This window comes from Penicillium roqueforti (assembly GCF_015533775.1).
Source record: "Penicillium roqueforti strain LCP96 04111 chromosome Unknown scaffold_38, whole genome shotgun sequence".
Taxonomy (NCBI): Eukaryota; Fungi; Ascomycota; class Eurotiomycetes; order Eurotiales; family Aspergillaceae; genus Penicillium; species Penicillium roqueforti.
Genome location: NW_024067602.1, coordinates 110957 through 133505, shown reverse-complemented (window position 1 = coordinate 133505; position 22549 = coordinate 110957). Strand labels below are relative to the sequence as shown.

Here is a 22549-nt window from a genome sequence, read left to right as displayed (position 1 = left end):
CTCCATTTGTGAGACTAGAACTGCTAGGGCATACTAGTACAGCTGGAATTTGAGCGAAGAAAATGAGGATGTTATGGCAACATCATTATTCTCAACCTAGGGTGAGATACTACAAGTATTAGGATATGGTAGTGTAGCATCATTTCCGTGGCCTTTGTATCTGCGATGTGCTGCAAAATCTCTTCAGAGATGCAGGAACCATCCACCTACCGGGCCAGAAGAACATAAATATGGAGACGGTTAAGAATAAACTAATGCGGGTCGTGAATTGAGTGCCTACCACGGACCAACTGAATCATTTTGTGGTCCCTGTTTTCCATACAAGTGTCTATAGAATAGCTATTGCTTCTCCAATCGTAGAATGCCAAGCCAACTATAATATTAGAGCACTTCAATTCTTGCCCAAGAGAAGCCCTCAATAGTTCCACAGTCTTCATTTATGTACTCGGACAAGTTGCGCAGTGGAGCAGACTCCGAGTATTTAGCTGCATTTCACCTCCATTGCTTGTCTCTCTCTGGTAGGATGATACCCGAGTCTGTAAGCTTAGTGGGGAACTGTGCCGGGAGATAAACTGCCGAATAGGCTTGATAGCCCCTTTAAACTGGGCACTGACCTGAAGACGTAGATAATTCTTCCGCTGTCGTAATTTCGACTCCGTATAACATGTTAGGTACAAAAAAAAAAGAAAAAGTCGACAATTGAGAACCTCAGGAGTCAGAACGTTCCGAATTGGGCAGTTCACCGGTAAAGTTTCGGGCCGCCAATTGGGTTTTTCAGCCACAAACCTTGCCTGGGAAGGAGCCTTATACAATTGATATCCAGATCAACCATTGGAGATGTAGTGAGAAACATGCCATGTTACAAGAAACAGGATCAACTGGAACATAGTAAGATTAAAGCCATAGTACCATGGTACAAATCAAACCTTCAATTCAGGGCAAGATGAAACTTGTACGTGGATCTGCCCACTTATCCCGGAAGGCTTGTACATAATATTGCAGCTCTGTACCTGAGACATCCAAGGTTGAGCTTTCACCGGACTGTCTGCTTGTTCCATGGTTACTTTTCTTATTTTCTAGTGTGGATGTGGTGGATCTATGCCTTAGGTACTATCTCTATTCAAACATGAAGATTTACTATAGAATTAGTAGAGCTCAATCCTTTCCACTGAAAAGTGTACTATGTGGAAATCAACATAGTCGCAAAAAGCAAAACCAGAAGTAGCAGACATAGAAGCAAAGAAAACGCAAAAGGAACATGGCCGGAACAGTGTGTGAATGTTCCCCAATCAGTCCTTTTCCTATGACTATAAATCAACCTGGCTCAACACCAGGACCCCGGACAGCTTGCCCATCATTTTTCAGCTGCAAACTTCTCAGATGACCCACATGTTCTACTACTACCTGCTCGTGGCAAGATGTGAAGTTGTGAGACAGTAGCATAAGCAAACACACAGGACCAGCGAGATCCAGTTTCTCGTCTAAGCACAGGGCAATAGCAACTAGGAATACACCTAGATGGCAGATGATACCCAGTTTCTCCGGATCTGTCTTGCCGGTATTCTTTTGGCCTTTTCACTCATATGCCGGATCGAAAATTATGTCACCACGTGCTATTGCGGTGTCGATGATTGCCTCCTGTATTATCTGGTTCCATACATCCAGCTCGATGGATACAATGATGTATTTGTACCCTATGGAAAAGCCGGCCTCAACCTTGACCCGATATTATCCAGGTACAGGTCAAGGCTGAGGCGGACGGCCGTGTGGTGTCATCACGGATTTTTTTGAAGAGGGAACCGTCCGCTATGACCAGCACGAGAGAAATGAACTAGCCAGAAGAGGATATCACGGGCAGTAGAATGATTTTGGATACCTCATTCCACACAGCATGTTGCCAAGTAAGCATGGCATCCTCCTCAAGACATTTTCGAATAGCATGTCGCGAAGCAAGTATAGGATGCTTCGGAGCACGCTACTTCCAAGTCTCCGAATTTGTAGTCCGTTTCGCTCCTTTTCGATGAGTTGCGGACGGCGACTTCTGTGCCCTGTGCCTGCAATCATGTGGATTAATTTCTCGGCGAACACGCTTCCATAATTGTAATGGTAGTGCGGTTCATCCCTGCAAGCATTCTGTTTCAAGTGCCTTGTTCAGTAGGTTGTTCTCCATCTTCTCTCGTATTTTCCTCAAGCGACATCTCGGTCCTCTCGCTCGATGGGCGGTAATTGTAGCCTTCTTTTGCTCTCATCCTGGTAGCCCCGAAGATGGAGTGCAGTTGTACCTGGTGAGCTATACCACACTTCTAAGCAGCTGAGCTGTCTTTCTTCCTTTCCACCTTTCCCAAGCGATTTCTCTGATTGAACAGGGAGAATCTAAGAATCACAAGTGTTAGTCTAGTCTAGACTTGAGAATATTGGCTTTGAATACTCACAGCTCAGTATATTCGCCGTCTTGTTCAAATCAAAAAAGATTGTCGTGAGCAGAAACAGGTTCGCTTGGATTGTTTGTCATCTCAAATTGCGCCTAGCGTTTGTTGTGGTTTTACCGACACATCTTTTTGGATCACCTCGTTCACAGGATGAGGGGCCTTCACCATGTCATATACCCACGATGGGGCTGCGAGATATCCTGGTTGCTCGGACGGAGGGTGCATTTCTTTCCGCCCAACTTCCCATGAGCAGCTATCAGCATGTTCTGAAGCAAGAATTGGAGCTTTCATGCTCATAACCCGAAGGTTTTCCTCGTCCACTGTCCAATAGTCATCCATTGAGCCATGATAGACATGACGTGACGCTGAGAAGAGGTGTGATCAACCCCAGGATATATATTCTGTGTCATTGGTCAGCAGGTTCATACTGATGTAGTGATGGGGTGGAGGGAGGAGGGGTTGCAATAGGCGCAAAGTTGCGACTTACGTATAGGATAAATATATAGTGGTAAGCATAACCAACATATAGATCATCCTTCGAGATTTCATGAAAGGTATCCGGGCTCAACCCTCTTGAGTGTGGCCCCAGCAGACCATGCATGAGGTCCTCCGCGAAACAGGCATAGAGTAGGGTATAGTGGACGATTTGGAGACCCAGAGATCTTGACCAATTCCATGACTTCAATGATCTCTTCCTTGCCTGTTCAGGGGGTGAGCAAGCGATGCCGAATAGAAGAATTTCGATGGCTCTGATCACTGATGTGGCACCAGTCGCTCTGCGCATGGGCTTTGATATGTGGGATTTGGAGAGGGAACTCGGAGTATATAAGAGGGATGGGTGGTGATGATCAGGATCCTGAGTCGGGAATTGCGGAGACCTATACGAAGAATCCTTGATACTGGCCTGCCTTGAAGATGTTAGCAATGGAACTCTGAATGTACATAAAGGATGTCATACCTTTTTTACCCGACGCGACGTCGTGAAATATTCAGCCCTAACCGAGGAAGGGCACAAAGACCCGTTTTGTTCCTCCTGTTAGAGCAAAAGAATTAGCAGTCAACCCAAACGAGACTGGGTAAAGATTAAAAAGTTGCATACTTCGAAGTTGAAGATGGCCTTTGCCCTTCTCTGCACTCTTGGCGTCTTTCCGATCAGTCATTGGAATCTAGGCATTTCTATCTCGGGCTTCTTGCTTTGGCTTGCGTTCTGTTTTTTTATTTTCTGTTTGTCCTTAGTGGAGACGCATTAGCGACGATCATTTGGAAGAGGACTGGAGAGAAACCAAGTCAGTCAAGATCATACGTACTTTAGCGAGGTTCAGCTTCGTCGGGCTCATTCAGCTGCTCCAGGCATTGCCATAGATGAACTCATGATGCAAATGATTATCGATTGATGGAGATGCACCCTGCACCATGATACCGTCAGCAGACTTTGCGTTGTGGGCTGGTTGATATCAAGATGCCATGTCAACACCCGTCTTTTGCATTACGGGGCGGCACAGGAGAGGTGCAGCTCTGCCGGGCTCAGTTGAGACTGTTAGACTGTGAGACTGTTATCATAAATGAAAGGCCACTCAGATAGCCAGCAGTGGAGTGAACTGAATCATGCGGCGACACCCGCTAGCGACAGAATTCTGAGTTGGGAGTTCTGTCGGGATGTGACAGAAGAGCGACAACAGGGAAGTCTGAGAAGAGGGGAAAGAGAATTTATAACCTCTGGCGGAGGGGTTGGCATGTTCCGGATTTCTTATACAGGCCCTTCCGGAAAGCGCTGTGCAACGCATGACAGGGCGTATCGCATCGATGCCTGGATGGTGCGTACATGACATACAAAAGCTCTAGGTAGATGTTATCTTCGTATTGTTTAAAGCAATCATGGAACAAGATTACGAAAGCAATATATCAAGACAAGCAGGTACCAATGCATGCATTATTGTTACGCCGGTCTATATCCCCCAGTAGAAACAACACGCTCCCATCAAAGCAAAAACAATAGGGTATAAACATCCCAGACCAAGATCTCCTCCTCACAATGCATTAAGAACCTGTTGCATAGCAAAAGTATTGGAGTCCTCGCGACGCGAGATATAAGCCCGCACCTCTTGCACACTCAACTTACCCTCCTGGACAGCATTGCGTCCTGAACCCCCGGGGCCACCGGTCGTGCCACTGGCAGCACCACCACGGATTCGTTCGCGAAGAGCCTCCGGGCCAATCACGAATAGACTGCCGACTTCCAGAAGCACGTCCAGCGCGCCACCGGGGCCTTTGGTCTCTTCGTCAATGTCCCAGGATTTGAAGAGGTCAGCATATTGCGTCATGTCTTTGGTTACCATTAGCCCGCCAGGTCCGCTGACAGAGAACCGTTTGAAGTGTTCGAGGAGGAGATTACGGATTCCGAGTGCTATCTCGGTCAGCACTTGGCGCACGTTGGCGCCGCTGGATGGGAGCGAGGTGCGCGCGATATTGTGGAAACGGGTTAAAAATGAGGTGATTGATGCACAGGTCTGTTGGGATTAGTAGGGTTCTTTGGGGGTAGTTAGATGGAACGTACTGGAGTTTGTAGCATCTCTAACCATGCGGTGTTATCACTCTCCCTAGGGCGGAAGTCGTTCTTCTTCTGGCCAGATAGCGATCTACTAACCCAGGCGAATGTGGCGTCAATGGTTTTCTGCTCGATGGTGTTGATTTTGTCCTCGATGCGCGAGGTGGTTTGGCTGGTGCGCTTCTCCATATCGCGGCGAGTGGTGATGCTCGAGGCTGATAGAGGTATAAGGACCGCATGGATGCACATCACCATCAATGTAGTAATGCTGATCGTAGTGCGAGCCGAGAAGAGATAGGAGAAGTCGGGCTCGGCCTTGCCGGATTCCTGCGACGTAGCCGCTTCCAGGGCGGCATCTAGACAGACATCCACATATCCCTCTCCCATCGCGAGGAGAAGCAGGTTGAGCAAGGCGGAGACATCTTTGGGTGTGTCGCTGTTGACACTGAGCTCAAGTCCTCGGCCCACGGCTTCAGCGAGCCACTTCAGCATCCGCTTAGCATCGCTAAGATTGGGTTGTCCATCTTCTTCTGTGAGCTTGATTTCGGTCAATCGAGTTGTCTCTAGCGTATCGCCTATCTTGGCTATGCTGAGTAGAACTTTTCGCTGGATAGGTGAGACCTCTGGTGAATCCAACCGGCTGATAAATGCATCGCGTGTAGTCGACAGAAGTTCTGATCCAGCCCGGGATAAAGAGGCCATGAAAGTCGTTGCCGCCTTCTTGCGGCGGGCATGGTAGCAGGTGAACCTGAACAAAACCGCATTGAAAAGTTCTTCTAACGTTCGCTTCTCGCGTTCGATGTAAGACGATCCAACGAAATAAGGAACGAAAAGCTCCTCCAGTTGCTGGTCCAGCAACAAAGCTGTCTGCGAAGAAACAGGTTCCGGATGCTCGGTCAACCCGTGCGATTTCAAATCTTCGATCAAGGCACTAATATAGCCACGGGAGCTTTGTAGACAACGAAGGAATGCTAGTGACGATACACCTGCCGCTTTCTCCAGTACCATTTCCAGCCGTTGCTGGATGGATTGCTGAAAGACCCGCTGTAAGAACTTACCCAGAACTTGCTCGTAGTAGGGGAAGGCCCGCCGAATAATAGCAGACTCCTCCTGGACTACAACCTTGACTTCATCGACCAACGACTGGAGGCTGGATTCAACACCAGGCAGCTCCGCGTCCGGATCAGCCAGTTTCTCCCACGACTCTGGATCGCCACCGACTTCCTCCGTCACCAGCTGGCTGCGCTCAATAAAGAACTGATGCTGGTTGACAAACAAGGCAATAACACTAGCGCCGCCATTGAAATCCTGCAACACAGTCGCACAATCCCTCATACCGTCGAAGTTAGCCTTGCGGTAGAAATCGTCAAACTGCTTTAGCAAGTCCTTCTCCAGCGTCTCGGAGAACTTCTCAATAATCTCCCGCGTGTTCCGCCGCGGCGTGCTGCTTTCGCTGAGATCCTCAGACGAAGAGCTATTCCCGTACCCACCATTCGAGTGAGCCCGGTGTTCCTGCCAGCTCTGCGGGTCTAGTCGTTGACTAATGCGCAGCAGTTGGCGCGCAATGTTTGCGGAGCGCACCTTTGCCTCTCCCGTGCCAGATCGTCGCAGGCCCTCCAATAGTGAGATCTCGCCCCGATTGCACACGCCGTCCCAGCATTGGATAAGGAAATGGGCATCCAGAGCTCGTCGTCGCTGTCGGTCTAGCTCCTCTAGGCGCTTTCCTGTCTCCACTGCCATGTTCCCCGTCCCTGCTGGATGCTCGCGGCCGGGAGCATTTAGAGACGTGTCGAGCTGTTGAAAGTTTTCGATGGTGTGCCGAAGCTTCTGGCCAAGGGTGTTGAGGTTCTGGCTGTGTTGCGCTTCTGCACGTCGGACGGCTGCGGAGAGTTCATTCTCGCGGAGCTCGAGGTCCCCGGAGAGCTCGCTCAGGCGACGTTGGGCGCTTTCGAAGGCGCGGATGAGGGGTTTGGGATCGAAGGGTTGGTTGGCGGCGGCGGCGGCGGTACCGGCTAGCGAGCGACGGTGGGATATAGCAGTGTCGGAGAGGGCTTCAATGAACTCCTTGACAATGAAGTCCCGGCTAGAGAAGTCTTCGAGGGTGAAACTGGGGCCTTGGGGGAAGATGGTGCGGGCGGAGTTTGTGATGATGGATGCATTGTCCATCATGATTGGTAGTGGACAGACATGAGCTGCCTGCAGAGCTGGACAATGGTGTCTCCTCTCCCTTAAACTGTTGGGGGAATAATTGTAGGAAGGAATCCGGGGAAAGCTGAGGGAGATGACGGATCTGGTCCGGGAGGTTTACTGCCACGCACATATTCTATTTCTATATACAGTGTGCACTTGAACACTAGGCAGAGATATTCGAAGCTGGACTCGATATCGTAATATAAATAGAAAGAATGCTTTACATCATTTGACATACTTCGAAAACAGCCATAACAATAACAACTTTTCATCATTAGTACACAACCTCCAGCTGTTCAACAATTCCGTCGTACAACCACATCTCCACTTCCCTCCTTCACCCACCACGACAATGGTCTCCCAACGAGACCGCGAGATCCTGCGCGGCGATCTACGCGCCCGTGGCACAAAACTCAGCATAGCAGAACGTGAATCCCTCCTCAAGAGCTATCTCCCCGACCCCACGGAGCTTGGTCAGAAACCATCACCTCAATCGACTAGCGAACGCCGCAAAACACCACGCAAAACGCCTGTCCGCACATTCCTCAAATCGCAAACCTACTACCTCACCTATGCCATCACGCATATCATATTCGGTATTGTCGTCCGTCTCTTGCAGGCGTACCATGCCGTCATCGACCGCATTTTCGCAATCGTCTATCACCACCACCGCACCCCCGAGCTGATCCGGAAAGATGTGAAGAATCTCAAGCGCTTGCCGCAACATTTAAGTGCGATTCTCACGCTTCGGAAGGAAGATGATGCTCTCGCGGTGTTGATGGATGAGATTGCTGAACTGGCGGCCTGGAGTTCGTGTTCGGGAATTTGCCAGCTCAGTATATACGAGAAGTCCGGTATGAATGATCTCCTCTCTATATTCTAGGATATATAGAGTGATACTAACCTTTACCAAGGCGTCCTGAAATCCTGCATTCCGGCTCTCCACCAAATAATCACCACCAAACTCGCATCCTACTACGGCACCCCCAGCCACCAACCAAATCTCCAACTCTACGCTCCTCACCACCCAGTACACCGCAGCGCACCCATCTCAAAAAACATCGACACCACAACCCAACCCGAAACCCTGACAATCCTCCTCCTCTCCTCAACCGATGGCCGTGAGACCCTCGTCGACTTAACTAAGACCCTAGCGGACATGAGCCAGAATGGCAAGCTTTCACCGGAAGATATCACACCGGAGTTGGTCGACGCGGAGATCAGCGAGATCACTACGCAGCCACTGTCCATGGATCCCACGATGCCAGATACGTTGCTCAAGCCAGAGCCAGATCTGTTGCTTGTTTTTGGTCCGTTCCTTAAGCTCGATGGGTATCCGCCATGGCAGTTGAGGTTGACCGAGATGTATTGTACCGGTGGGCGCAGTCATGGAATTATCGGGGATGGGGAGGCGGTTGAGTATCAGGGGTATATGCGTGGTCTTTGGCACTTTGCTGGAGCGCAGATGAGGTTTGGTAGGTAGCTGGAGGATGGAGGGACGAGATTGATATTGAGATTGGGAAGAAGTAGGGTTGTATGTGGATGAACATTGGAGATTTAACTCAGGCTATACCCTTACCATATTCATAAAGTGCTGGTAGATAATTGTGCCAGGCGGCCAAACCCATTTTATCCATTTAAAGCAATTCTTGAGAGAATTATGCTGGCGCAGTACCCTAACTCAGCACCAAAATTCCCTAGGTGCTGCAGCACTTGTCAAGGCCTACGGGGATCTTTATTGAGAAGAAAGTATGAAGGTGCACGAAACATGACGGTGGGGAGAAATGAGAGAGGCTTGAGAGGGCTTAAAAGGTAGAGATTAAGCAACTAGCAATGATGGCCTCGCAATAAGAGCTGACTCAAGTGAGAAGGGGGAAGAGGTGTCGGCCAACGCCATGCTGCGCCATGAATCAGTACAACACTCCTCCTTCCCCTTAGCACCGCTCATTCGAATACTATCTTACTTAGGGATAAGATCAATAGTTATCCATCTCCTCAGACCCTACTCCACTGTAAGTTTCCGCCAAGGTTTCCTGGGGAGATGGCAGCTGCCTTCCGTAGCATCCACACTAGCAAACCGAACGGCTTCTCGAGAGCGCCCCGACGACGATAACAGCAAATTCTGACCACTAGTAGATATCAGAGTGATTCACTTGGCTGATATGAACCAGCTTACCTTTGAATTGTGACTAATTTTTAAAAAATGCCAAATAGATCCAGTGTACTCGCTCTCGCCATACCAGACACCGTAGTCCGGTCTGCCAGAAAGAACCACCCTCTTTCGGTCAAGGGTAACCGGGCCGAAAGTATAGCCCCTCTCATATTGGATATTCAATAGCTGCGCATTTTTGATATCTGCGGTGGCTGTCGCATGCGTTAAGAATGATAGGGTCAATAACCTACCGGGCACTAGCTTCGGTGGTTCTAGATTGACCAAAAGTCTTCTCAATGAGACCTAGTGTAGTCACTATATCCAATTAGCTAGATTCCCCCGATACTCTATGTCTTAAATTGCGTACCGAGGTAGGGAGCGGAAGCGACTGCACGTCCTTCATCTCCCGATCATGGCTATCGAATTGAAGATAGAGGCACTGCTCCACGTTCTTCACGCTCATTTCTGAGATCCGGACGCTCGTATATTGCTTGCTCTTATCCTCTAGGTTGTCGGTTGCTTTCTTGAGCTTACCTCGGTCGATGTGGTTGCCCAAGAGCTTCCTCACTGAGGTTTTGAGCTTGAAGAAGAGCTTATGATATTTTCGCTGGCGGCACCCTCCATACCCTCCGCACGGTGCTCCAGCTCATCCTGGTAAGAATGTGGTTGTAGTGTGGGCGAGGATGGAGTAGTGAAGACGCTGAGGATGATTAGGATGTAGCAATAGCATAGCTGCGGTTGATTTTAAAGGCGGTCGCGGTAGCACTAGTTAAATAGTGCTAGTATGCAGTGCTGGTGTGGTCGCAGATCATAGTAGAGAGGGTAATGCTGTGACCAGCCAAGTGATAGTGCTATGAGATGTAAGATGAGAGGAAAGTGTTGTGATGTGCCAGATCTTGCAAAGGAAGCAGAGTGTATTCTATTCAAAATAATATGAGGAATGAGAGAAAGAAGGAGCAAGTTACAAACATGCAAATACCAGATAGTCGCCGATCTGTAGAATCGTAGAACAGACAATCATGCAGTGAGAAGAGAGAAAGACGAAAGTTCACGCCTGGACCTGGACTAGGGCACCCCACAAGGCTGATGTGCCGAAACCCTATTTTTCCCCCGAATTGTCCGGCTAGTAGTTGCTAAAGTAGTTGACGATAAAGCAGTTAATAATGCTATGACAAAAAAGACTTGATTTTATTAGTGGTTTACATACAAATCGTAAGTACCTACTTGCCTTACTACTAATGGCAGGAAATATGCCTACAAGCCATGACTGAGGCATTGCCCGCTCAGTTACCTCCTACCTGGACAGGAATATAAGCGTTGGCTTTTTACTTAGGTTTGGCTTGGTTTCTACCTTTCGATGTAAACCAAGAGTAGTATGTATAGTCTGTCAATAAATAGAGTTGGGTATATAAAGGCCGATGTCATTATGCTATTTGCTACAATATAGAGCAATAAAAATCATTAATTTGCCATGCTGTTTGTCCAATATAAATGCCAAAAACAAACCCGCCTCAATCCCAGCCAGTCCAGTCCCAGGATCAAACTCCGAAGAAAAAAAGCCACCCCCAAGGAGCAGCAACAACCCTGAGGTTGTAAAGAATGTTAAGCCATAGTTTCATCTGTCATTCTGTCATATCCGCTTTCAATACCCCCGGTAGAAGGCAAGTAAATCAACTCCATATATAACCCTCATCCAGTCATATCCTCATGCCGCATGTCATCCAAATCCCAATCAGACGGAATAGCCACCGGAGCCCACGAGCCCGCACCACGCACGCAGTCAAGACAGCGTACAATCTCCGCCCCATTCTCGGTGACTTCCTCCACTGCACAGCCGGAGCATATTTTCCTCCTCGGCGCCTCACTGGCACCGTAGCTGACGTCGTCGGTTGAGCTTGTGCGCATGTGCATGTGTATTCCTGGATCTTCTGCTAGACCGAATGTTCCGCCGCAGGATGTGCTGTCGCATTGCCGGAGACAGATGAAGCATGCGCGCTCGTGGCAGAGATCACAGTCTGCATAGGCGTCGAGGACTTGACGGGTTGTTGGGCGGCGGTGGCAGATGTGGCAGGGGCGCAGGGCGGAGGGAGAGGCGGATTGTTGAGTTGGGTAGTGTAAGGGGACGAGGGTTTTGGGGGAGACCGGGGGTGAGTATGGGTCTTGGTTTGGGGTGCTGTAGACATTTGGGGAGAGGTGGGTCGGGGATTGCTGGTGTTGGAGTTGATGTGGGTGTTGGAGTTGGTGTTGAGGCTGGAACTGGTGAGACGGTAGTGCTATATAAGGACCTTGGATATGTCGGCGCTTGCGGGGGAGACAGCGTGGTCGGAAGGATATGTCTGTTCCTTCTGGGTGTCGTGATAGAGGCAGTGAGCAGCTACCGTCGTATTCGGGCCAATCAACTCGGTAGGATGGGGCATATGTTGTTCTGAAAAGCATGTTAATCTATATTTTCACCTCACTGAGATACATTGTAAGACTTACGGACGTGCTAGAGTCCTTGACTCCTCATGGTCCCGCTTGCGTTTCTTCCATGTTGCCGTTATCGAGTCGGTCTGCTCGGGCGAAAACCCTGGCATTGATGGTAGTATACCCTATTCAAGTCAATTTGACTATATTGTAGAGGGCTAGGAACACAAAGAAACCTCAGGGGGAGTCGAGTTTGAAGCTGACGAGACCCAAACAAAAGAAAGAGGGCTCGGGCCGGGCGGTGTGCTGATAGGAGAGTGTTATCAGCGCACGCGATTGAGATTATATCGAGTCGAGTCTGCTATAAACTGTTTGAGATTGTTTTATATATACAAAACTGACGAAAGAAGTCAAGAAGAAACGATCACAGTCATAAAAAATACACTCTATTCCTGTTTCTGAGTAACCGGAGACCCAACACCATCTAGACGAGCCTGAATAGTCTTCTCGTCAAAACGCCCACTATCACCCACATAATTATGTAGAACCTCATAGGTCATAAGCCGCCGAGGTGCCTTGCGACCGGTCATCAACTCAAACTGAGCAATTCCCTGTTCGGTAACATTCTCTAATCCGTCAGACAAGACCCAAGGCCGTCCGGTCTCGCTCCGGACTCGGCGCATTTGTCGTAGAAGTGGCGTATCGAGGGGTTTATATGCCAACTATATGCAATTAGTACGTGTGACAAGAAGTCAAAATATCCCGGGGGAAAAAAGCTCACCTCGAGAATCACACCCCCCGTAGGACTCCCAAGCCACTGCATTGGCATCTCAAAGTTTGCCGGTGGTTCATCTCGGTCTGGATCAGCCGGCACACAAGACGCAACGAGACTAGGCTGAGCAGTGCCCGCGGGCCAGTCTTCCTGAAGCGACTTCAAGACACAAACTACCTCAGCCGAGTCGACTTGCGACGACGCCCAGGAGTTGAAATGACGCGCGACTTCCTCGGCACGCGATTGCGTGCGGTTGTATATGAAGATCTTCCGACACCCAAGTCGGAGCATGGCATAGATGGCGGCCCGCGCCATGCCACCCGCGCCAATCACTAGGCCTGTTGTTTTTGCGCTAATCGCGTTGCGCGGGGAGAGATGTCGCCGTATGCACGTCATTATCCCGACCCAGTCAGTGTTTTCACCGTACCATCCCAGCACGCGCCCGGCTTGGTTGCGTCGGCTGGCTTGTTCCTGAAGTGGGAACATTGTTCCGTCTGCGTGTCCGCGGAGCGGCATGATCGTGTTGATTGCCCCGATGGCTTCGGCGTGTCGGCTTTTCGAGGCGAGCTTTTGATATACCTGTACGCGCCATGGCTGCACGACGCTGGATCCCCCAAAGTGTGGATCACGGCCCAGTCGGTCTAATACCGCGAGAGAGGGTGACTCTGGGATGCTGTAGGTGTGGCCCATGCCGCAGTGTTGGTGTGCCGCATTGTGCATTGCCGGGGATAAACTGTAGGCGACATTCTCCCCGTAGATGTAGAACTTGAGCGGGTCGAGCACGTAACTTTGGAATAGAGCGCGGACTGCGTCGCGAGAGGTTATTTGCGGGTCGTGCTTATAATCTGCAGACTGGGTGATCGCTGGGTGTGTTACTGCAGTGAGGATTGAGTTGAACACTTGTGAGGTGCGCCCTAGGGCACCAACGTTATAGGCAATGAGCGGTGGGTGATCTCCCGGGAGCGATCGGATTTTATTAGTAAACTCAGTCACAGCGGCATTGTCCTCGCGATTTGTTGCAACTCGGAGGAGGCGGACGAGCTGGCAGCCGAGCTTTTCAGCTTCGTTGTAGATGGCGACGCAGTCCGCACTGTCCCATGTAGTGGGGGAAGATGGTTCAAAGACCTGCTGGCCGATGATCTTGGTATTCCCCCGACCTATGATAGTCCCAGCCAGCCGGGATTGGTCTTGAGTTAGGTCTACAACAAGATATTCCACACCCAGGCGCAGACCGTGCGCGAGAATATCAAAGTAAGATCGAGAAGAAGAGGTGGCTGGCTCCGGGGAGCGGACGCCGATGGATGAGGTGTCAACGGAGAGAATCACAGGCGTCCGCGCATTTCGACGCAGGACAGAGACCTGTTTGCTGATAGTGGCTGCCATGTCTGGGGCCCATCGATCGACACAAAGCTCAATGGCATCTCCACCAGATTCAAGTTCAGTCAGGTTGACATTGTCGGCGATCAGATCGGAAGATCGCACGAAGATAGCATGGGTAAAAGAGCGCAGTTCTGGGGGCGTCTCCAGCAGAACGAACGGCGAATCGTAGCTTGAATAGTTCACATCGAGTCCAGTAATAAACTGCACAAACCGCGTAAAGTCCTCTTTTACTTCTTGCAGTTTGAATGAATAATCCGCAGACCGGCGATCGGGGCTCCCATCCTCCGACGCAGGCGTTCGATCTTCAAGATTATAGAATTCGAAATTCGAACACATCCGATGCATCGGGTCCCCCTCCCGAAACAACCGTACCGCCTGGTCCTCTAAACCGAGCAACTGCTGAATGCGATCGATATCGCGCAGCAGATGCACCACTGGGTTGGACCGGGCATAGCGACGCAGATGATCCTGCACAGGTCGCGTCAGACTGGCAAGCCCACACTCCACGACGCAGCCCGTGCGGTGGTTATCCAGCATCATTTTCAGGACTTCGATGTCACGTCGCTGGAACTCCTGGCTGCCGTACCGCTTGAGGTATTCCTGTCGCGTGACGCCTGTAACCTCTCGGAAGTAGTGGTCTTCGGTAATGAAGCGTCGCTTCAGCGCGGTCGCGGCGACAAAGCCTAGCGAGCGCTTGCCGCATCCGCGGATGCCGATCAGGATGAGGGATGCATTGGGAGCAAATGTTCGAGGGGCGGACTCGGGGCGGAGCATGGTTGGAGAGGAGGATTCCTTGGTGGCACATGCGGGGATGTCGGACTTGGCGTCGACCGTGGGGGAAATTGAGGGTTTAGAATCGAGCATGGTGAGAGGCGATAGATCAATTAGGGTCTATGTCGAGTGAACGAGCGCCATGATCAGAAGGCATAGAATCGCATTCGGAGATCGAATGCGGGAGATGTTGAGAAGGGATGAGAAGGGATGCTCATGTGGACAACAGACAGGACAATACAGTCTGGAATAGTCTTGATCTAAGTATGTTAGTCGAACAATATGCCAAGTGATGTTCCAAGTTGGTAGATGTTCCCCGGAATGAGGAATTTAGGAAGTTGCCGGCCAATTTGGTTCCGGCAAAAGGCTTTTCCACCAGATCTCGGTCTGGAGAGATGCAAGATACAAATCTCAAAGTGGAGTTGACTGCACATCATCTCATGTCAAATCTATGTCTCTCGCGGGATCATCTACTGGAAGCTGGTCCGAAGAGCTCACCATGAGTTACTACAAGTCTTTATGGATCCCTTTACTTTTAGATGTGGGTTTGTGGGGAAATGTTTATACTAGTGCTATAGCCAATATCGAAGTCTCCAAATCACACGAAATCACACGAAATAAATGTTTAGAACTCCATGGACCTTCACATCGCCTTCGATATCCCAACTCGATGCTCGTGTTGATAGTCATGTGACCCACCCTTTGTCACCTGTAAACAGTCTGCTCGCCTCCTTCCTACCTGTACCCCTGAACCACACCTTATTCTCAAATCAGACCGCATCGCCCCCCGTATTTGCAAGGACATAGACGATTGATTCTATATCCTGGATAGCGTACTCCTCCACTGTTTTGGGTAATAATGAGATAGTGTGCCTGATTGACTAGTTGGAACCATTCTAACATTGTATATAGAATGAAGAGCTACAATAGCTTGGGCCAAATTACTAGTTATAAGCCCAAGCACTACAGTGAAACGTGGATTCAACCGACTCTTCGATTCACATTTCTTTCTTTTCACCCTATCAATAATACAAGGGAAACCATCTACCGAGCCAAGCCAGCCATGGCGAATAAGAAAAAGCACCCAACCTCTTATCTTCTTCCACTTCGACTATGGATTGGCAAGAAAACCTTTGGAGCAGATAAACTTGGACCACGTGGAGTCCGAGTCAGCCCTGGCAGAATGATTAAAGGGCCTTGTCCTATATCGGAGCTAGAAGCCATGAAATACGTCGCTCAGCACACATCAATTCCTGTCCCTAAAGTATTCAACACCCACTACTACGATTATTGGTTCTATATTGAAATGGAGTTTATCCGTGGAACGAGTCTCGATATAGCATGGAACCGCGCCGAACTATCGCAAGATCAGAAGAAGTACATTACCAACCAGGTTGCGGGATATGTTAGCCAGCTTCGGAAACTGGAACCTCCGCGAGAAGGAATAGTTGCATCCACAAATTTCGGTGAGAACGTTGATCACCGAGTCGGAAGTTGGGGTTTCGGACCATTTGTGAGCCACGAAGCATTCCACTCATACATTCGAGCGGATATCCCTCTGGATGAATTAGGCCCAGAGATCGCAGAATGCCACTCCCGTCGCTATCGAAGTTGCTTTACCCATGCAGACCTCGCTCCTCGGAATATTATGGTGCATAATGGCAAGGTCTCTGCGATCGTTGATTGGCAATTTGGCGGCTGGTACCCGGAATATTGGGAGTATACCAAGGCAAACTACGGCGCGATAGCTCAGCCAGAATGGTATAGTGGATTGGCAAATGCTTTAGAGAAGAGATATGACGACAAGCTTGAAGCGGAACGAGTTCTTTGGAGGCTATTGGATGATCCACAAATGTTCTGGCGAGGGAGAGAGCATCTGATTCAGGGCTTGCGTGACAGCATCGGTCTCGCAATGAGATCTTATTCGAACGCCTAAGGCTTTCACTCATATAACATGATTCGTTCCCTTCCTCTCCCTCTCCTCCCGTTTCCCCTCCTCACTCTTCTTCTCTCCTCTTCTTTCTTAGTCCGTCCACCCTTCCATAGTAAGTGTCATAGCTTTCCCTCCATATGAGGCGTTTCACGAGTCACATACTCCGACTGGTGTAGTTGATTCTATTGGGTGTAGATTTTGTGCGGTGTATGCGTTGATCCGCGAATGCGAGCGTCTTGTCCATAAACCGATCGATATCGAATATCTCCACAAAACCATTCTCTCGGAGCGTGTAAATTACGGCTTTCGTCCAAGTAACGCAGTTTTGCTCCGGCCGTGAACCCTTTTGGGGAAGTGGAATTGCTTTAAGAAGACCGTAGATTTGCGCATCGATAGCCTCATGAGGCACCTTTCCAACCATAACCATTCCAATAAGGTGGCCACCCTGGGTTGGATCAACGTTTACTTTCTCTCGAAAGTGCCAATTGTATCCCTCATTGCAATTAAGCCTATTTACAGGATCGAGGATAAGTCCATCGCTAACGTCGAAAGCATAGCAGTCTAGTCCTTTGGAATTTTTGGGAGAAATGAGAATCCCCCAATGGTAGGCTGCATAGCCAAGTCGTTGCCTATTCCCGCCGAGAGAAGGAGAGTCGCGATGATGAAGCGAAACGAAGACCTGACGCTTATTGCTCATTATGGGATATGCCAGAGCCCGGCCCAGAGGCAGTTTAGCGAGGAAGGATAAGAAATAGACTGAGACTGATCATGGACTATGTCTTTACTCAATTGCTATATATTAAAGTTGTCGACTGTACCGATAGATAGAGTTCGTCCATTGCTTCAAGTCAGCCGGCTTCTGAATTGATTCCAGGTGATAATGCCACGATTCCTGCCACGACCAACTAATCAATTCAAATAGCGACGGGTCGAAGAGAGCCAGCCAAGCCACCATGCGCAATGTGCCAGCGCATGATTACCTCTGTGTTCATGGTATAGCAGGTGCCAGGGGCGGCGATACACACAGTCCCCAGTTGAGAGAGCAAGACGAAACCATCAGTGTACATATCAAGAAGACTACTTTCGGAAAGCGTATACATCGCGCCAATGAAGTGTATTGAGATCCTTGCAAATAAAGCACCCCCATGCACGGAGTAGTGGCGGCGTACTTTCGCAGAGACGGGAGCCAGTACCTTCGGCCTGCAGTCCCTATAATCAAAAGAATTTACATATCACTAAAAGATTGATTTCTTACATGATGCATATCTAAATTAGTTCGGTGCGGACACTTTGGCATCATTTTGTCCCAAAGTAACTTCCTGTGGTGATTCTGGGAATTTGGCATACTTTTTGCTTATTTTGCGACATCGTGCTCCGTCCGGCGCTCGTGATGTTGATGGACGTAGGGAGTATAGATCAACGGAGTAAGACTGAGAGTAAGACTTCCCCCTCATGTAGCCGCCTATCTCAAATCGCACTGACAGAAGTACACGACGTATACGAAACGGACCGACCCGTAAAGGCACACATACATAGTACTCCGTACTAGGATTGTAATTGTGGAAATTGGGAATTATGCCCATATTTGTTCATAGTTCATCTCCCTGGTCCAATAAATCATACTTGGAAGCGCTGGCTTTTCTTCTTTGGGGTAGAATGGTTGAATTTTGTAGTATTCTGCTCCATAGGCAACATGGTTTATAATGCATGATAGCAAGGAGACACGTAGAAAAAGCAAGCTTGCATGCCGGGCGGTTGGTATGTGTCGGCCATACCCAATGCTATGGTGCGAGAATCCGTAGTTCTTGAGAATAAAACCTTGGCCTGGGGTTGGGACAGCCTAGTTCGTGGCACGATAATCTTTTTATGCATGCTCCGTACGGTTTATAGATTCCCAAGTCTATAAGAGCGAGCTTTATACTACTTTATACGAGCTCGCCCTCCTCCCGAGTCTGTAGTGGCAAAGAAGTTCAGTCACATAGGATAGAAAGAACTTACATTTTTCCTTTCGAAAACTAATTGGAACCATAGAATCGTGCCAGAGAATAAATTGTAAACTTATAGCTGGAAAGGAGGCTATGTTTTCTCTTCCATCTGTAAAAGAACCAACGAAATCTTCTAATTCAGCCAGCTTGAAGCGACTAAATGCAGCCTATATCGAAATCCGTTCATACAATACGATATACTGCAAGTTGTAGGCAGAAATTGACGATGAAATATCAAACTGCATCAACATAACCGCGCTAATGTCGATCCCGTAGGATCTCTTACACAAGTCACAGTGCATATCGATGCCGATATAGGGTTAGTGTTGAGCCCAGTCTCCAGGTTGATCTTTGAGAAACTAATGCTCACTCTACAGCCTCTTTACGCCGCATATAAAGTCCTAATCGGGTTAAGCGTCGTCGGCTTTGGTCGGGTGTACATCCGGAATGCCTGCCTTGATGCCTTGATACCTTGGTGCCTTGGTGCCTTGTCTGATCAGTGTAAATGGTGTAGTCATGTCTACTTACAGGTATGCTCTCTCAATCTATAAATCGGCTATATACGATGTAGCAAGTCAATGTTCGGAGTATGTGGGAAATTTGTGGGGTCGTTGGAGATCCCCCGATAATTCCGAGTACCTTCACACCCCGAACTTCACGTCCGAGAGTCCTCCCTCGGCCTGCCTATCTGTGTCCTTTGTCGTGGAGGCTAACTACTCCATAGTTACATGGTGGTTTGATTAGAGTCTGCTCCTCCACTTTATATTCGCAGTTGCACTCATCTTCGACCCCGTTCCGAGTCTCGGCCTGCTTCTTATACGGTCCGACCTTGGCATTACTTGCAAATTTATTCTGCGATTCAGTGAACTCGGAATTGACCTAGAGCTCGCTGTTCCCTTTATTCCACTCTACATGGCGTGTCCTCTGCGCTAATAACCCCTCTTCATGGATGAGGGATCAGATAAGGCCCCTCGGCGCAAGAGGGTCTCCCGAGCTTGCGATCGCTGTCGCAGTAAGAAAGTGAGTCGCGTCCCGCCATGTCCTTTTCTCGGATATCTCATTTGCTCAGTCTAACATCCCGGCGACCCTAGGATAAATGTGACGGCATTCGTCCCACTTGTTCCGCCTGTCAGGTATCGGGCCAGTCCTGCTCCTACGACCCCCATGCGAAGAAACGCGGTCTCCCCGAGGGTTACGTCCGTGGCTTGGAAAAGCTGTGGGCGCTGTCGATCTGTAACATTGAGGGATTCGAGGATACCATGCTGGCCATGCTAGGAAACACTGCCGAGTCCGCCGGTCGTCGCGAGAAATTGATGTCCGTGTGGTCGGATGATAGTGCTTCGGAAAGTCTACACGAATCTTGGAAAACGAGCCGGCTGTTCGGCGCCCTGGAGAAAATGCTCTCTAATTCTGATACGCCGGGACCGACGACTGGGAAGAGATCGCGTAATCCGCAAGATGATGGCGCCGACGGTCAATGGGGGTATCGAGTAGCTCGCACTTCCACCCCGCTCGGTCCGGGTGCCCCGCGTGTAGTTGAGCCCTTTGCCGTATCGCCGGGTGTCAAGCGGGCTCGACTATCCGAAGATTCGAATGGTCGGGGTGTCGCTGGACCCAGTCCCCATACGCTGCAGTTGCCGCCTCAGACGTCGCAGCTGCTCGATATTTACTTTGCGGTCACGCATTCATGGTTTCCCGTGGTGACCAAGCATAATATTCTTCGCGCTTCCTACCTTTATGCCAATGCCCCTTTCTCTATTGCCACAGCTTCACCTGGGTCTGGCGATCATGCCGCCCTGTGGGCTATCATGAGTTACACTATCACCCAATCGCGAACAAATTCACGGGCCGGCCCCGCTGGAACAGTTGCCCTGGCGAAGGAATACTATGCCGTCTCGCGGAATCTCATCCCCATGGAGAAAGAGCGTTATGAACCCGGCCATATCCAGGCATTGCTGCTGCTGACCTTGGTTAACATGGGTCTCGAGGATTGGACCGCGGCTTGGCTGTTGAGCGGACAAGCCGTGCGCATGGCGGTTGCCATGGGTGTTGGATATGTGTCCGACAGCCGGCGGTCTGATGAGCTTAGACAAGGTAAGGCGGTCTTCTTAGGATGCTTTGTGGTTGATTCATTGCTCTCTTTCCGCCTTTCACGGAGCCCAGCCATGCCTCCAAGCGACCTTACTGCGGTGGGCCTTTTGGAAGAGGATGGATTGGAGGAGTGGAACTCCTGGGTGGACGTTTTACCACCCACGGGTGCTCCACAGGGGAGCAAGAACCCGCCGCGCCGGGGACCACTCTTGGCCTTGAGCTGCTTTAACCGCTTGGTTGAGTTGGCGAGCGTTCTCAATAAGATCTCTCGCCATATGTCTTCGGGATACAATATGGCCACCTTTGCGCATCAGTTGGTCATGGAGCTTAAGCAGTGGGATGACTGCCTACCTCTGGGATGCCGTCTGATTGGACCAGAAAGCATATATCCAGAACGGCATTCAGCCCTGCTTCCCCATCAGAGTTACCTAGGGCTAACCTATGTTGCCACCCTGCTTTGGCTCTATCTGCAATTGATTCCGGGTGAGCAAGGGTTGCACCGTTCACAGCGTCCAGCCACAGAGGGGGCCAAGAAGCTCCTCTACCGAGGGCTCTCTATGCTCACCCAACACTTGGAGAACTTCTCTATTTGCGGTTGTCCACCGCTGTTTGAGCTAAGTCTTCGCACAATTGCCGAGCAAACGTTAAGACTTCGGACTACTGCCGACTCATCGGACACTTTCCCCTTTGCCAGGTGGGCAGACGAGTTCCGACACAAAACGGCAGCTTTAACCTCCACATGGCCAGCATATGGATCTTTGGTTTCCGCCATGGAGAGGTGGCAGCACCCAAAGGATGCTATTGGCGGACCATCCAATTTCCCAGGGGCAGTCGGCCTTCCATTTTCGGGTGCACCCATGGCAGGCTCCATCCAATCCCTAGGTAGAGCTCGCAGCCTACCCCAAAACGGCGAAGGAGATTACAACTCTTCTATTCTTGGCATCAGTATGCCAGTCGACGGGCAATCCTTGACCCCAAAAGACACAGTAATGGAAAACACGGATCTAGGCATGATGGATGTTTCACTACACCACCCAAGGGAAGTACAGTCAGTCCTACCGGACAAGATCACACCACGCAGCAGGGCAGATTCCGTGTATGGCACAGGTAGCGCGCAACATCAGCAACAACCACAACCACAAACTCCCGACTCGACAAGCTCAAACCCAATGATGCCTGGAAACGTCACTTCCGTCGGCGACATCGATGCTATCTTCAAAGACCTCGCGTACCTGGATACCACTGAATGGTCCACGAACCGCGAGGCTGGTCTGAAGGATTTCGGCTTCTTGGACGAGAGCACGTTCCAGGCTTTCTGTCATGACCCAGATCGCTTGGGCGGATCACAACCACTGGTGCACCCACCTTCTATAGCGGATATCTGGCCGCCACCTGGGTTCTTCCCAGAGACGTTCCAGGAGGTCCCCGAGGAGTCTATGGCCGGCTGAGAGATATCGGCATGATTTCGCTCGCTAGCTTTTAGAGACCATGTTACTTTGGTCTACCCCATCTTGAAAGGGCATCCATTGTCTTGGCCATCCCCTAGCCTCCTGGGCTGTCTATAGATGCCACCGTGCTTCTAGGCAAATTTGCCGTCTTAATCTAAATGGGCCACGGGTATATATTTTGGCCACATAATAGCCACCATCACAACCCAAGTCCAATGTTTAGTATCAAATCACCCGTGAGATTCATCTCGGCGGCTCATACTCTCACCATCGAACAGGAAGAATACTCTCATTCGCCCCGCCTTGCGAGAGGCTGAATGCCATCAAACTATGTACATACACCCGCGCTATAGGATACTCCGAAGTCCAGCGCATCTGCACAAGTGTAGTGGTTGAAGCCACACTACAAATAAAATATTTTATCCAGAATATCACAAGTCAACGCTC

At 49.9% G+C, this 22549-nt stretch overlaps 8 protein-coding genes across 8 annotated transcripts; 3 read left to right on the top strand and 5 right to left on the bottom strand.

Annotated features, from left to right (window-relative positions):
- Window positions 1–2722: 2722 nt before the first annotated feature.
- LCP9604111_8894 (exocyst subunit SEC10) lies at window positions 2723–7143 on the bottom strand (the record flags this gene model as incomplete). The annotated part of the gene is made up of 6 exons (XM_039077087.1): window positions 2723–2830; window positions 2917–3333; window positions 3388–3462; window positions 3529–3573; window positions 4529–4936; window positions 4984–7143. 6 exons carry the CDS (start codon window positions 7141–7143, stop codon window positions 2723–2725), a joined length of 3213 nt encoding a protein of 1070 aa, XP_038925131.1.
- Window positions 7144–7516: 373 nt separating this feature from the next.
- LCP9604111_8893 (ditrans,polycis-polyprenyl diphosphate synthase) lies at window positions 7517–8647 on the top strand (the record flags this gene model as incomplete). Its single annotated transcript, XM_039077086.1, has 2 exons — window positions 7517–8018; window positions 8079–8647. 2 exons carry the CDS (start codon window positions 7517–7519, stop codon window positions 8645–8647), a joined length of 1071 nt encoding a protein of 356 aa, XP_038925130.1.
- A 519-nt stretch (window positions 8648–9166) lies between these two features.
- On the bottom strand, window positions 9167–9486 carry LCP9604111_8892 (uncharacterized protein; the record flags this gene model as incomplete). The annotated part of the gene is made up of 3 exons (XM_039077085.1): window positions 9167–9293; window positions 9341–9353; window positions 9405–9486. The coding sequence occupies 3 exons, from the start codon at window positions 9484–9486 to the stop codon at window positions 9167–9169; spliced, it is 222 nt and encodes a 73-aa protein (XP_038925129.1).
- Window positions 9487–9628: 142 nt separating this feature from the next.
- LCP9604111_8891 (uncharacterized protein) lies at window positions 9629–9966 on the bottom strand (the record flags this gene model as incomplete). Its single annotated transcript, XM_039077084.1, has 3 exons — window positions 9629–9631; window positions 9684–9896; window positions 9943–9966. The coding sequence occupies 3 exons, from the start codon at window positions 9964–9966 to the stop codon at window positions 9629–9631; spliced, it is 240 nt and encodes a 79-aa protein (XP_038925128.1).
- A 1039-nt stretch (window positions 9967–11005) lies between these two features.
- LCP9604111_8890 (uncharacterized protein) lies at window positions 11006–11892 on the bottom strand (the record flags this gene model as incomplete). Its single annotated transcript, XM_039077083.1, has 2 exons — window positions 11006–11741; window positions 11798–11892. 2 exons carry the CDS (start codon window positions 11890–11892, stop codon window positions 11006–11008), a joined length of 831 nt encoding a protein of 276 aa, XP_038925127.1.
- Window positions 11893–12168: 276 nt separating this feature from the next.
- Window positions 12169–14738, bottom strand: LCP9604111_8889 (repressor protein; the record flags this gene model as incomplete). Its single annotated transcript, XM_039077081.1, has 2 exons — window positions 12169–12444; window positions 12504–14738. The coding sequence occupies 2 exons, from the start codon at window positions 14736–14738 to the stop codon at window positions 12169–12171; spliced, it is 2511 nt and encodes an 836-aa protein (XP_038925126.1).
- A 1129-nt stretch (window positions 14739–15867) lies between these two features.
- On the top strand, window positions 15868–16581 carry LCP9604111_8888 (uncharacterized protein; the record flags this gene model as incomplete). Its single annotated transcript, XM_039077080.1, has 1 exon — window positions 15868–16581. The coding sequence occupies one exon, from the start codon at window positions 15868–15870 to the stop codon at window positions 16579–16581; it is 714 nt and encodes a 237-aa protein (XP_038925125.1).
- A 2927-nt stretch (window positions 16582–19508) lies between these two features.
- On the top strand, window positions 19509–22102 carry LCP9604111_8887 (putative C6 transcription factor; the record flags this gene model as incomplete). The annotated part of the gene is made up of 2 exons (XM_039077079.1): window positions 19509–19583; window positions 19655–22102. The coding sequence occupies 2 exons, from the start codon at window positions 19509–19511 to the stop codon at window positions 22100–22102; spliced, it is 2523 nt and encodes an 840-aa protein (XP_038925124.1).
- Window positions 22103–22549: the final 447 nt, after the last annotated feature.